This window comes from Neopsephotus bourkii, unplaced genomic scaffold (genome assembly GCF_033783945.1).
Source record: "Neopsephotus bourkii isolate Nb327-2 ecotype Australia unplaced genomic scaffold, CSIRO-AGI_Nbou_v1 NB_259, whole genome shotgun sequence".
Taxonomy (NCBI): Eukaryota; Metazoa; Chordata; class Aves; order Psittaciformes; family Psittacidae; genus Neopsephotus; species Neopsephotus bourkii.
Window position 1 is genome coordinate 283119 of NW_026900768.1, and position 13475 is coordinate 296593.

A 13475-nucleotide genomic window follows, 5' to 3' on the forward strand; every position below is an offset into this window, starting at 1 on the left:
ATGTTACCCTTCTGATCTCCTGTCTAAATGTGTTTTGAAAGTGTGAATTTAGGTACAGTTTCATAGCAAAGTTCGTCTTTTGCTTCTTGGAGTTTTCTGCCTCTTACTGAATTAATCTTGGCAATTAGAGTTAGCAGGTATACTCAAGATCGCATTTGAATGATATTCATGTATACTCCAGCAGTGATACATGAAGCCCATATTACAGCTAAGTTAATAAAATAACCTACTTCTAGCAGAAATATAAAACTTGTAGGAGATTTCACTTTACATATTTTATTGGTCATACTTAATTTTTAATTTTTATAAGGAGTTGTCACTAGATACCCATCTTTGCATTGTATCATAAATATATAGGTATAACAATAATATATTCCACATAATGTATAAACATGATAATGTCCTGGGTATAGGGATATAATAGTATAGCAATAATTAATTTATAAATGTTAAAATATTATTAAGTATTAGTTTTGATAAAGTCTTTGTCAGAATAAATAAGAATTTTATTTCAAATATCTTCTTGACAGCTACCAAGTCCTGGAAAGGACTAACTCCTGGAGTACTGTTGTTTTCAAAGAAACATAACTGCCAGATATTCAAAGCAGCACTTACCATTTATTATTTAATATTTGAAAGAAGTGACCTTTCCCCTTTCTATTCTCTTGCAATGAAGTCTCAAGTTCTAGGGTAACATTAAGGGCTTGGTAGAATGAAGCTTCTTTTATAATCAAGCTCCTTAATCCCTTTCCTTTATGGCATCTATTTAATATTATTGACCTAATTTATCCCGAATGAATTATGGAATAATGTTACATTGTTTCAACTTTGCTTTAAATTAATGGAAGAAGGAAGTTCTATCATCATTAATTAAGTCTTGAATATGTTTCCTCTAGCAGATAAATTCGAAAAACATTTGATTGCATTTTTAATGAAAGGGAATGAGCTTGGTTCATAATGCCTTTATTTAGTGCAAGATTACAATCTGTTTCATTTAGTAATGTGTTTATTGTTATGTGTTTAGTGTCAACAATGTTAGCAAAGCTAATCTTGTTCAGCTTATTGAATTCTCCGTTTTTAATGGTCATAACATTTAGAAGCATCACATATATTTGAATTGCAGCTCTACAGGCAGGTGACAGAAACATCAAAAGTTAGTTTTCTTAGTGCTATAGTTGTCTATGTGGTTTAATTCTCACGCAGAATGGGAATGAGACTGTTAAAAGGAATGTAGTTTTATATATATATGCATACACACACACACAATTTGATACCCAAAGCAGGCAAGAACAAAAATTAGGAGTTGTATTATTTTTTAGTACATTGTCCAAGATGCAGAATATTAAATTCAGGTAGCCATGTTCTTTTGTCAGGACTCTATTCTCTGTGATCATATTATTATTCTGCTTTCCTGTTCCTGTGTTTTGTTTGTTCTTGGTTTTTCTTTTCTGAACCTATATTAATTACTGTACATTTTGAAGCAAAAAGCCATTTAGACCTGAAATAGGCAGACTATGTACAAACACAGAAAGGGAAATGTAAGAAAAGTGTAGATTTGCTTTCTAGTTATTTTTACATGGTAATTCAATAATGTAGACCTTTCCTTTTGAACAATTCTATATATACAAATTATATTTTCCCATTCTGTTGAAAAAAAAATCTCAACTCTATTTGCTTCCCTTTCACATGTTGCTGATTATCATTTGTGCCTTTAGAGTTATACCAGCACTTACAACTTTCAGTCTATGATTTCTTAATTGGGAATTTCTGCTAACTGTAGGTATAACACTACTGGTAGGCAGTGGGCAAGCATACCTGGGAAACTGTAGACCTTACATGACTGAGGTGGCTGCAAACAAACTAATATGTCTTCTCAGCTCAGTGGTGGTCACAACAGTATCTCATATTCCAATAGTGGTATAATGATATGTAACTTTTACTGGAGTTAGGGTAAATAGCACTTACTGTTTGGCTTTAGTTGTTGTCCTGGTTCAAGCCCAACTGGTAACTCAGAACCACACAACCAATCACTCACCCATTCCCTTCTCCCCCTGAGGCAGGATGGGGAGGATAATCAACAAAATGTAATTCCCACAGGTTGAGATAAGAATAGTCCACTGACTGAACTATAATAGAAAACTAATACTACTACCACTAATAATGGTAAGAGACATAACAAGGGGAGAGAATATAAAGCTAAAAGAGGAGAAGGAAAAGAAAACAATAAACACAAGTGATGCACAATGCAATTGCTCATCACCTGCCAACTGATACCCAGCCTGACCTGAGCAGCAATCTTCCCTTCCAGGTAACGCCCCCCAGTTTATGTACTGAGCATGACGTGCTGTGGTATAAATACCCCTTTGGCTAGTTTGGGTCAGGTGTCCTATCTCTGCTTCTTGCCAGCATCCTCTGCCCCTCCTCACTGGCAGAGCATGAGCGACTGAGAAGTCCTTGATCAGGGTAAGCATTACTTAGCAAGAACTAAAACATCGGTGTGTTATCAGCATTGTTCTCAGACTAAAGCCAAAACACAGCACTGCACCAGCTGCTAGGAAGAAGAAAAATAACTGTTACAGCTGAACCCAGGACAATTCAGACTTATTTGCCAGTGTCTAAGCAAAATCAATGTAAACTTCCTTTGTATTGTATTCTCAAGTAATACATTACATAAATAAAAAAGAAACAGTATGGTGTGTAGCCACAGTTATGGTATAATACTTTAAAATTACACTATCTATTTCCAGAATTTTTAAGCTTTTGTTTAGGCCTCCAACTGTTTATTCTTGGCGTGATAAAATGGGGCAGAAATCTGTATCTTTCAAAAAGGTACAGCAATGTTTTCTTTCTGCTATGTTATTTGTATTTATAAATCTATTCAGGTGTTGGACCAGGGTGGGTGATCTAATTGCCTAACAAAATTTGCAATTACTTTTAAGGAAAAGTAAAGCATGAAATAATAGAGCAATTGAATTAGTCTCCTCACACAAAAAGAGCAATTTATCAATCCTTTTGTGAAATGTTCTTCAGCCACCCTGTGTATCTTTGCAAAGTGTTCTGGTGAAAAGATAAAATTGTGGGAGGAGTAGCATGATATTATAAGAAATGGAACACATTTTAGGCATTTTGTACAGATTATTTGCAAAGCTGAAGTACCACTTTTGTTACAGAAATGTTCTTTAGTAACTCACTGTTTAGGCCTTTGGCTTTCATTATAGAATCATAGAATCGTTAGGGTTGGAAAGGACCTCAAGATCATCAAGTTCCAGCCCCCCCTGCCATGGGCAGGGACATCTCCCACTAAACCATATCACCCAAATGACTATGTCATTTTCAAGGGTTGCGTCTACATTGTAACACGAGAAGGCTAGGACATGATATAGAACATAGAATGATTTGGGTTGGAAAAGACCTTAAGATCATCAAGTTCCAGCCCCCCTGCCATGAGCAGGGACACCGCAATAAACCATGTCTTGAATACTACCAGGGATGGAGCATTCACAGCTTTCTTGGGCAACCCATTCCAGTGCCTCACCACCCTAACAGTAAAGAACTTCTTCCTTATATCTAATCTAAACTTCCCCTGTTTATGTTTTAACTCATTACCTGTTGCCCTATCACTGTAGTCCCTAATGAAGAGTCCCTCCCCAGCATCCTTATAGGCCTCCTTCATTACAGTTAACTAAAATCTGTTCAAATTACAAAAATCAGTTGATACACAAGAGGTGAAATTAGGGTCCAAAAGATCTTGTTGCTGTCAAGGAGCAGCCTGACTTTTTGTGCACAAATGTGAGAATAAACTATTCATCATGACAAGATTTTAACTTTAATATTTATGTGATAACTTCTTCAATTTGCACTGAATGTTTTTAGTTAACTATTTCTAGGTTTTCAGTTTACCTCTTCTGCTGTTGTGTGGCAGTGCCCTAGACTGCTGAGTGACAGAAATTTTTTGCCCAAAGGTGGATGTCTGACTTAAAACATATGTTGGATGGTATCCATCTGTCCTGGAATCAAAAATATTTCAGAGCTGGTATTTTCCACATATGTAAGTTTAGTGTCAGTTGAAAGTGTTGAATTTGGAGTCCTGGAGATGGGTATCTTCCCTCCACTGAACAGATGCCACTTTAAAAGTGGCACCATAAAAAAAAATCCTAGGCAATCAAATAGCTCCAGAATGGATAAAACTGTAGTGGTATATTTAACATTTATAAGCATGCACTGCTGAGAAAAAAAAAATAAATTGTATGATGTTGGGTTATATCTACTGTCAAGTATAAAATGCTTGGTCCTCTTTGAAGAAGAGATGCATCAATGGTTTATGTTTTGGATCCTTTTTAAAGACAAATTGATGGCTGCTCATGGTCTCTTACAAGATGATATGTGGCCATGTCCTTCTGGAACCTGCAAAGTGCCATATCTGCTATAGATGATAGGTCTTGACATGTCTATAAACTGGTGTTTCTACATCATAGGGAGATAGCATGCAGTCTTTATGTAGCCTGTTACATTATTTAGGCTCTTCATAGTCGTATATGATTTAGGAGAGAACATCATTTTTCTTTAATTGCTTGGCTACCTCATTGTACGGGGACAATCTACTCACTGGGTTTTATACCAATTTTAGTTCACTAGTGTTACAAATTATTGGAAAGAGGAATGTTTTTGATCTGGTCAGTGTATGGGGTTTAAGTCAAATCTTTGTGAAATAATTGTGTTTTGTTTTAGAAGTTGACCATATTCTTCCACATTAATAATTTTTCAGCCCTATCAAATTTAGCAATGACAAGGAGGGAGGTTATTTCCATTCAGTCCATTTTTGTAAAAAAGACTTCATAATACTGATTTTTTAAATGAACTATAATGTGCAAAATCATCTCTCTTTTTTTTTACTGAAGAAAAATAACAAGTATAAAAATATTAGAGATTCCAATACTGACAGGTTTCACAAGTGAAATTTTCTGTCCATTTTTTTCCCACTCTGATGTTCAAGCTGCCACAGGTTAAATCACTGTGGTATCTTGAACATGTCTGTATTTATAGAATGAACGAGTAAATGAAGTGCACTGGCAATTCTCTGACAGTGGGCTGTTTGATGGATATTTGGGTCCCAAAGTGGTGTGGTTTTCTTAACTTTTTAGAGAAATTGTCAACTGGTACCAAGATACAAGATGTAAATTCGTGATGTTTTAATTGAGACTAGAAAAGGTCAGCAGTTAAATTAAATTTCTGAAGAAGCCAAGGGGGCTTCCAGAAGATTAGTTTATTCTAAAAGGTAGGACTTAAACAGAACATTACGTTAGCAACTGTATATATTTACATGTGGATAAGTTCAACTTATCTCTGAGAAACAATTACTTTACTGATACTTCCTTGTAATTAAAATGATTTATTTGCAGTTCAGGACTGCTGCTAAAATTTGCATGTGATAAGTTTAAATTTAAGATAGACTGCTTTTCCCTGAGGTGCTGAAATAATTAAGCCATATGTTGTGTGTTAGGAGAGAATAAGTTCTTTACAAAATATATTGTCTACAGGCTTTCACACACTATAGCATGATAGCTGCTTCCTTTTCATTGTATAGGCTAACAGTGTCATGGCTGATTCCAGATTAAATCCACTAATTTCATTTATGGAAGTTGAAAAATGGCAATTACAAAATCATGTTTGCTGAGGTGTCTGGCTACTGTGTGACTCAGCAGGTTGTTTCTGTGCCTTTTTTTCCCTGATACACAGGCCTTTGGAATTGTTATCAAGGGAGGGTAACGCTGAGTCTGAGACCGCTTAGCTTTGGTCTGTCATCCTATGTAGCACCCTCAGAGATGGAGATTCTTCACAGAAAGGATGGAAATTGCAAAGCCTAAAGAGGTCTGAGTAGGCGTAATTGGTGCCTCTCTTTCCTCTCACATAGCAGTTTAAATATGCTTCTCTTGTAGCAGAAGGAAAATCTGAGCTAGGTCAATCCTGCAGAACCCAGGTGACAGGTTGCTGACAGTGAAGGATCTTAGGAAGAGTGACTTTACTTTCTGTTGGGAATCCTTTTATAGCAATTGTATGAGTGTATAGTTGTTGAAGTTGTGATGTGCTGTTACTAATATTTCTGCCATGGCATCTGCTTTGCCTGTCGTAATGGAGTGTAGGTTTGTTGATTTGTGCTAAGTATATCGCTTTGTGTTGCTTTTAATTCTGGAGATGTATTTAATGGCTTGCCACAAAGGGAATAGTTCAGTTTGTCTAAGAGTGATTCATTCTCATGCAGGAGAACTGGTTTACTTAAGGAATGGAGACTGTGTTTGGGCTGTGAATTTCTGCTTGCTAAAAGTTGATTTAAAAAAATGTTCATCCTTTCCTCCCATTTATCTTTTTTATGGTGTTTTGGTTTTTTTTTAGTTTGATTCCTGGTTTCCTAGTTGGTCTTCATCATGTACAAAATACTGTGAAGTGCTTTTAATAACTGCCACAGTGAAAAACAAACTTACTGGGTCATGAAGTCTTGTTTTGTGACATAGTTATAATAATCTAACATTTCAAAACAATATGCTGTTCTAGAAAAAAAAATAAATCCATGATACATGGATGAAGACTTTATCTGTTTATATCTTCAACTGTGTCACTGAAAGGTTAGTGAGAAACAGTGCCAAACCTGCAGTTACTGCAGTGAAGCCATCCACAAAACATTAACATATCAATAATTTTTACTTAATGCTGCCAAATAGTATGATTCCATTAAGGAGTGGCTATTTTTTTCCTTACCTGTTCTGATAGCTAAAAAAATATATCTATATATATATTTTCTATCTCCTATAAGTAAAATCTTAACCTGATTAAAAAAAAAACAGAAGTTTAGACAACAAAATTGAACTAAAATATGTCAAATCCAAGATGCAGCTTTTATTAAGGTTCTGGTGGTCTGTCACGAACCTAGATAAGAAAGTTTTCCACTGTGTTCACAAACATACCATAATAATTTTTGGTTTGTATTTTTGTTAACCTTAAAAATCCAAGTAAAATTGTTACTGTTGTGTTTTTTTTTCCCTCTTGTAGGAGTCACAACTGTGTTGACAATGACAACACTGAGCATCAGTGCTCGAAATTCACTCCCCAAAGTAGCATATGCAACAGCTATGGATTGGTTTATTGCTGTTTGTTATGCATTTGTATTCTCTGCATTAATCGAATTTGCAACTGTAAATTACTTCACAAAGCGAGGATGGGCTTGGGATGGAAAAAGTGTAGTGAATGATAAGGTAAGTCCTAAGGAAATTTCTCTATTTCCATTCAATTGCATTAAAGCAGCTGTAATACATAGTTTTGATAAAATTAGCTAGATAAAAACAAATAATATATGATGTTTTAAATCAAAAGAATGTAGATGTATTTTCAGTCCTGAACAAAAATATATCTGCCCTAACGTAGCTAATGTTACTTGGTCTCAGTACTCCAGGTTTATCTATCAAGCACATTGCTTTTTTTACATTGGGAACTGACTTGTTTCTTGACTCCTTAAATATTCAGAAAATATAATCTGGATTTATTGATTGATCACTTTTTCATTATTTAATCCATTTCAATTGGAAATAAGAAAAATATTAGAGAATGATATAATGTGTATTAATTTTCCTGGTAATTAAAGATAAGAAAATGAACTGAATGCCCATATATGTAAAAGACTATTACTAACAAAATCTAGAGGTTTTGAACATTTTCAGTATTCTGAATCTTATCCTTAATGATATGTATACATTGATCTTTAAACTATTTTAAATAGCAATTTTACAAAATTCTCAATACTTCTTCACCTATGATACATTGTTGCTCTGAGTTCACAGAAAAACAGTCATGCCTTAATTTTCTGGTATTGATAGTAGTGTAGGTGTGACAGCATGAAGAAATTTTCACCTGATAGAATTTCCCATTTCATGAACAAAATTAACTGGTGATATTCCTAAATTTGTGGCAAGCTTTGCAGTGTGCAATTTTAATAACACAGAATGACTGTTAAAGCTGACTTGTTGTTTTGACTGACTGGCTATATTATGTAATTTTTCCTATCTCAGTCCCTGGTTCTACCAATGGAAAAGGATTTCTTATGGTAAAGAATACTCTGATTTCTACCATTCTTCTTAAATTAGGTAGACTACTATTTGCTTCCTAGATGATAGTATTAGGTGTAAAGCAATGTTTGACTGGTGGTTTCTCAGCACTTTGAATACACAATGCACAATGCGTAAAGAAACAAAATGTTCAATTAATGGTGCAGGAGAATTAGAAGAAAAAGTACATTGTTTATCATTTCTGTGGCCTCCATTAAGACATGAGCTGTCCATAGCTTCAGGGTCTGTTCCCTCATGCTAGAAGTAGATAGATACAGAATCGCTACAAGTTTATCAGCATGTCACAAGTCAAGCTTTTCAGATGGGCATATTGCCCTGGCATTGTAATAGTGTAGGGAGCCCTTATAAAAACTCTGATCATACTTTGGATGTTCCTTCAAATTAATATAACAGTGTTGTCTCCTGATCTTAGGAATGGCAGCTGTTTAACAGCAAGATAGGATTTCTTTCCCAGGAAAAATAAAATTATCTATTCCATGTGAAGATTTACATACAATTCACATTCCCAGTTCTCCATTTTCTTCAAACTGTCTTAACAAAAAGCTAAACTTTTAACATGCTCATAGTTTGTCATACAAAAATATGGTTCATCTTTATTATGCAGGTCTCTTTAATGGTTTTACAGATACCTTTTAAAAACACACTGTGTCTGAAAGGAAGGAATTATAGATCAGTTAGAGTGCTCCTCTTGTAATTAGATTTGGCAATTATTTTTGCCGAATGCATCTCTGCACCTAAAGCCAGGTTACTCTTCACCAAATAGAGTGAAATATGTTTCCTCAGTGACAGTCATCTGTGTTCACATTATATGGAAATTCCCATCTAAATGCTGTCAACATGGAGTTTGTCTGACGGGAAAGCAGGTGAAAGGACAAGCTACAGATTTGATCAGCCCTTTTTCACGCTCCAGTCAATAAGGAACAGTGCTGAATTCCCACCCAATCCCAGATTTTATGTGACACCATCTCCTATGCAACCTTAATTAGATGAAAAAATTAAACTAAACCAATACAACAGCCAGACTGTTTCTTCATCTGTTTAACTCTGTATTTTGTGAAAGAGATGGACTGAATGTAATATTTGTCTATTTCTAAATTCTATATGGAGAGTCTTGCTTCCTGATAAGCTTCTCTTCCATTCTTTCCTGTCAGTTATTCAAAATTCCTTAGTTTGGGATTGCTTTAAAATGGTGAATCAATTACATTCAATCTTGTTTCAGAACTAGTCTGTGTACCTATACATATGTTTAAAAACTCAAGCCTATACTCTTTTAACTTTACATTCCTGTATCTATCTATAGACATAGTGTTTCCATTGGATTGGCTTTGGCTGAAATTTAGCCATTTGACAGCATACACAATCTTGTAAAAACACAGAATTGCTGAGGTTGGAAAGGACCTCTGGATGTCACTGAATTTAATTACCCTACCCCAAGCAGAGACAGGTGCTTAGGGTCATATCCAGACTGGTTTTTACTATCTCCAAAGACGGAGACTCCACAACCTCTCTGGGCAACCTGTTCCAGTGCTCAGTCATGCTCACGGTAAAACAGGTATTTTTAAGTAGAACATTCTGCATTTCAATTTGTGCCCATTGTTTCTTGTCCTTCCACTGGATATCACTGAGAAGAGTCTTTTCTGGTCTTTGCTCTCTCCCACCAGGTATTTATATACATTGATAAAACTCCCCCCTGAGCCTGCTGATCTCCAGGCTGAGCAGTCACAGCTTTCAGCCTTTCTTATTTCAGATGGTTTGGGCCTTAAATGATCTTTGTAATCCTTTGCTGGACTCACTCTGCATGTCTCTTGAACCAGGGAGCCCAGAACTGGGTCCATCACTATGGATGTATCTTATTAGGGCTGAGTTGATGGGAATGCTCACCTCCCTCAGCCTGCTGACAACATTCTTTGTAATGCAGTCAGGGCACATTTCTGACTTCTGTTCAACTTGTTGTCTACCCTGGGCATTTTCTGCATAGTTGTTTTTCAGTCTATTAGTCCCAACTTCTACCGGTGCATGGTGTTATTCTTCCCGAGGTGCAGGACTTCAATTTCCCTTTGCTAAACTTCACTAAATTCTTGTAAATCCACCCTACTTTTCATATATTGTTACTTTTTAGGTTCTAATCCCCATATTCATCACTGTTATACATTTTTTAAACAATAATTTCTGAAGAACAGAAATAGTTCTTGGACTAGTTCTCAGCTTGTTTCTGCAACTACTAGGCTCCAGTCCTTCTTTCTCTCAATTGCAACCTCTTTCTGACATCAGTGTGTGGGTCTATATATATATACATGTAAGCACACACATATTTCTCCATCTCTTAAAAGTGTAGACCATTGCTGAAATTTCATTATATATTAGTGGTATATTATGAGAGGTTCAGTTAATAGTGATACTAGATTTACGTGGAAAAGATGGCTTAATTTTCCTTTTATTACAATGCCAGGTAATCTTTTTTTTTTTTTTCAGTCCACCTATTCATTCCTCATAGTTCTTTTAACAGAGAACATTTTAAACATCTTGCAGTTATATTGTAAGGAGCCAGATACAAAGCAGCTAGAGAAAAAACTCTTCCAGTTATCCTTACAATTGCGGTAGTAGATCCTTCCTCATAGAACTTCAGTAGGGCATTTGATAGTGCAAGAGTCTATGCTTTTACAGCATTCTCATGTTATCTGTACCTTCTGTTTTGGTAGACTGGAATTGTCTTTCTTTATATTTGAATTTATCAGCATGGTATTGCTAATATTTATTTTAGCATACTTGTTTGTTTCTTTTACATTTGAAATGATGTTTAATTAAGTCTATTCTGGCAAACACACATTAAATATTTAATTTCATGCTGTCTTCCAATAGAAAAAAGAAAAAGCGTCTGTCATTAAGAAAAACAATGCCTATGCAGTGGCTGTTGCCAACTATGCTCCAAATATTACCAAGGACTCAGTGCTACCAACTATCTCCAAGAGTGCTACAACTGCAGAACCCAACAAGGCAAAACCAGAAGCGAAGCCACAGGAAGCAAAGAAAACATTCAACAGTGTTAGCAAAATTGACAGAATGTCTAGAATAGTGTTTCCGGTCTTATTTGGTACTTTCAATTTAGTGTATTGGGCTACGTATTTAAACAGAGAGCCTGTCTTACTTGGCTTTGCACCATCAACCTAAAATCTGAATTGCACTGAGGACTTAAAGAATCATTCTAATCAGATAGGTTGTTTGCTATGTACAGTCCGACTAATAACTGCTAATCTGTGAACCATTATGTACAGAGTGTATATAGATATCGGTGTATCTCCAAAGGAGGGACACACTGTTATTTCATGGGTCTGTAAACAGATAGCACCCATGGCAAATATAGCCAGCTGTTTAAAAGTTATACCCAGGAGAGTTCTGTTAAAGTAGGATTCAAAGATACAGAATTATATTCTCTCCGTACAATAAAATGAAGATATGATCCTACATAATTATTTCAGAACAGTATTTTTTTAATTTAAAGTTAAAATATTTTTCTATAAAGTAATTCTACTTTAATGAAAGAAACTGTCATTTAAAAAAAATGATTTTTTTAAAAAGATGTAATTGTTTCATACAATAGCTGTACCCATGTACATAACAAAGTATGGAGCTCGTACAGTTCTACTGTTCACAAACATTCTGGCTACTAGTTAGTCTGAAGAGGTAGTAAAGACTACTATATGGCAAAAGACACAAGTTTCTTTCTTCTGTCCTGCTTGAAGTTCTTATTAAACCCTTCTAACTGATTTCAGGCAAAAGCAAGTGTTAATCAAATTTCCACTTTCAACCAACTTCCGCTAATGAAAAATCTTGTTCTTTTCACTGTTTTATTTATTTGATGTTACTAAGCCAGGTTTGTCTGGTTCAGCAAAGTTGGACTTTTTTTTGTTTGTTTTGTTTTTTGATTTTGTCCTTAATTGGATTATTGTGAGGTTCAGAAAAGTGCTCAGAAATCTATCAGGGTTAAGTATATGAGTAATATCATACACTCCTTCCTTGCTTAATGTTAACCTAAAACCTGCCATTAAAATATTTACCTGTACTCGTCCCAGAAAGCATTCTTTTGAAGGGAAACAAGAATCATGACTTAAGTTCAGGAAATTGTCCATATAATAAAATTTACTGCTGCTTTTGTAAATTGCAACTTTGCATTTCGCTGACATAACTTTACAACAACTTTGTATACTAGAAATGGTTTTGCTAAGATTTGAATGTTATTTTTTTAATAAAAGGTCATGCATTTTCAGTAGGTATAAACTGTATTTCATATACACAAATAGAACAAAATTGGAGCTGCCACTTGCAATTTTATATGAACATTTAATACTAATCAGTAAAATTGTTTCTCATCTGAGCCTTTGCAAAGATTCTTTATGCCCCTAAAGGCCTGATAAATCATAGCATAAGTAATAATTGTGTACTGTATTTAGATTTTAGTATACTTGGCCAATTAAAAATACTTCTAGTCACACATACATTAGCAGTTATTAGTTGACCTTTGAAAAAAGATACACCTTTATGATGATGTCTTCTAGTAGAGACATATGTAGTCGTATAGTGTCATTTATTGCAGTTTTGTACAGTACTTGAGTATAGTGCATAAAATAGATATGTTCAGAGTTTAACAAAATTGTACAAATATTTCTAAAATCAAATAAAAGAGTATCTTAAGACATGGAAATGTGCTAAAAACAACAAGAAACACTGCTTTCATTTGCCGATTTATTTTCTTGCTTTTTCTTTGCTTTTAATGTGATTTCTGTTTTGTACTTTGTGTGACAGTATAGGTGCCAAGGTCACAAATGCATATTATGAATAGAATTAATAGTTAAGAAAGAGTTGACATCAGGAAAATGTAAGTTATAAATGAAATGGAGAAGTGTGAACTAGGTGTGTTTCCCTTGAAGTCCCTCTAATTAAACTGTCAGATTAAACCTTTCTCATCAACAGTAGTTAAAAATGAGCACTTTACTCAGAACATTAAAATTAAAATATCCTTATTTTCATATATATTTATATATAAATGTAGATTTTCCATGTAACATGGAGATGTGTGCAATAGTGAGATAATGAGCATAAGGCTGGAAGGCAAGCAATAAACAAAGGTTTATTTCATGGTACAATTATACATTTTTAAAATGTTTCATTTGTAAATTATAAATGATCCCTTTAAAGTCACATTGTCCAGGTATGAATAAATATATAAATATGTACATATGTACAAACAATTGTAAATATTAGAACTGTAGAAAAATCCCTTCACTTTTAACTCTGTTTTTGGCAAAGGGCTCTGACTGTATAGTTTAATGGAGGCCCATGTTAAACTGCTCTTGAACTTGAGTA

The 13475-nt window shown here is 34.7% G+C and overlaps 1 protein-coding gene across 3 annotated transcripts in view; it reads left to right on the plus strand.

Annotated features, from left to right (window-relative positions):
* GABRA2 (gamma-aminobutyric acid type A receptor subunit alpha2) overlaps positions 1–13258 on the plus strand; it is a 59807-nt gene extending 46549 nt beyond the window's left edge. For all 3 annotated transcript variants that reach the window (XM_061346150.1, XM_061346151.1, XM_061346149.1), the window contains exons 9-10: positions 7045–7247; positions 10974–13258. In XM_061346150.1, the coding sequence (XP_061202134.1) occupies positions 7045–7247; positions 10974–11282 (512 nt within the window). In that variant the 3' untranslated portion in view covers positions 11283–13258. The remainder of the gene's footprint in view (positions 1–7044; positions 7248–10973) is intronic.
* Positions 13259–13475: the final 217 nt, after the last annotated feature.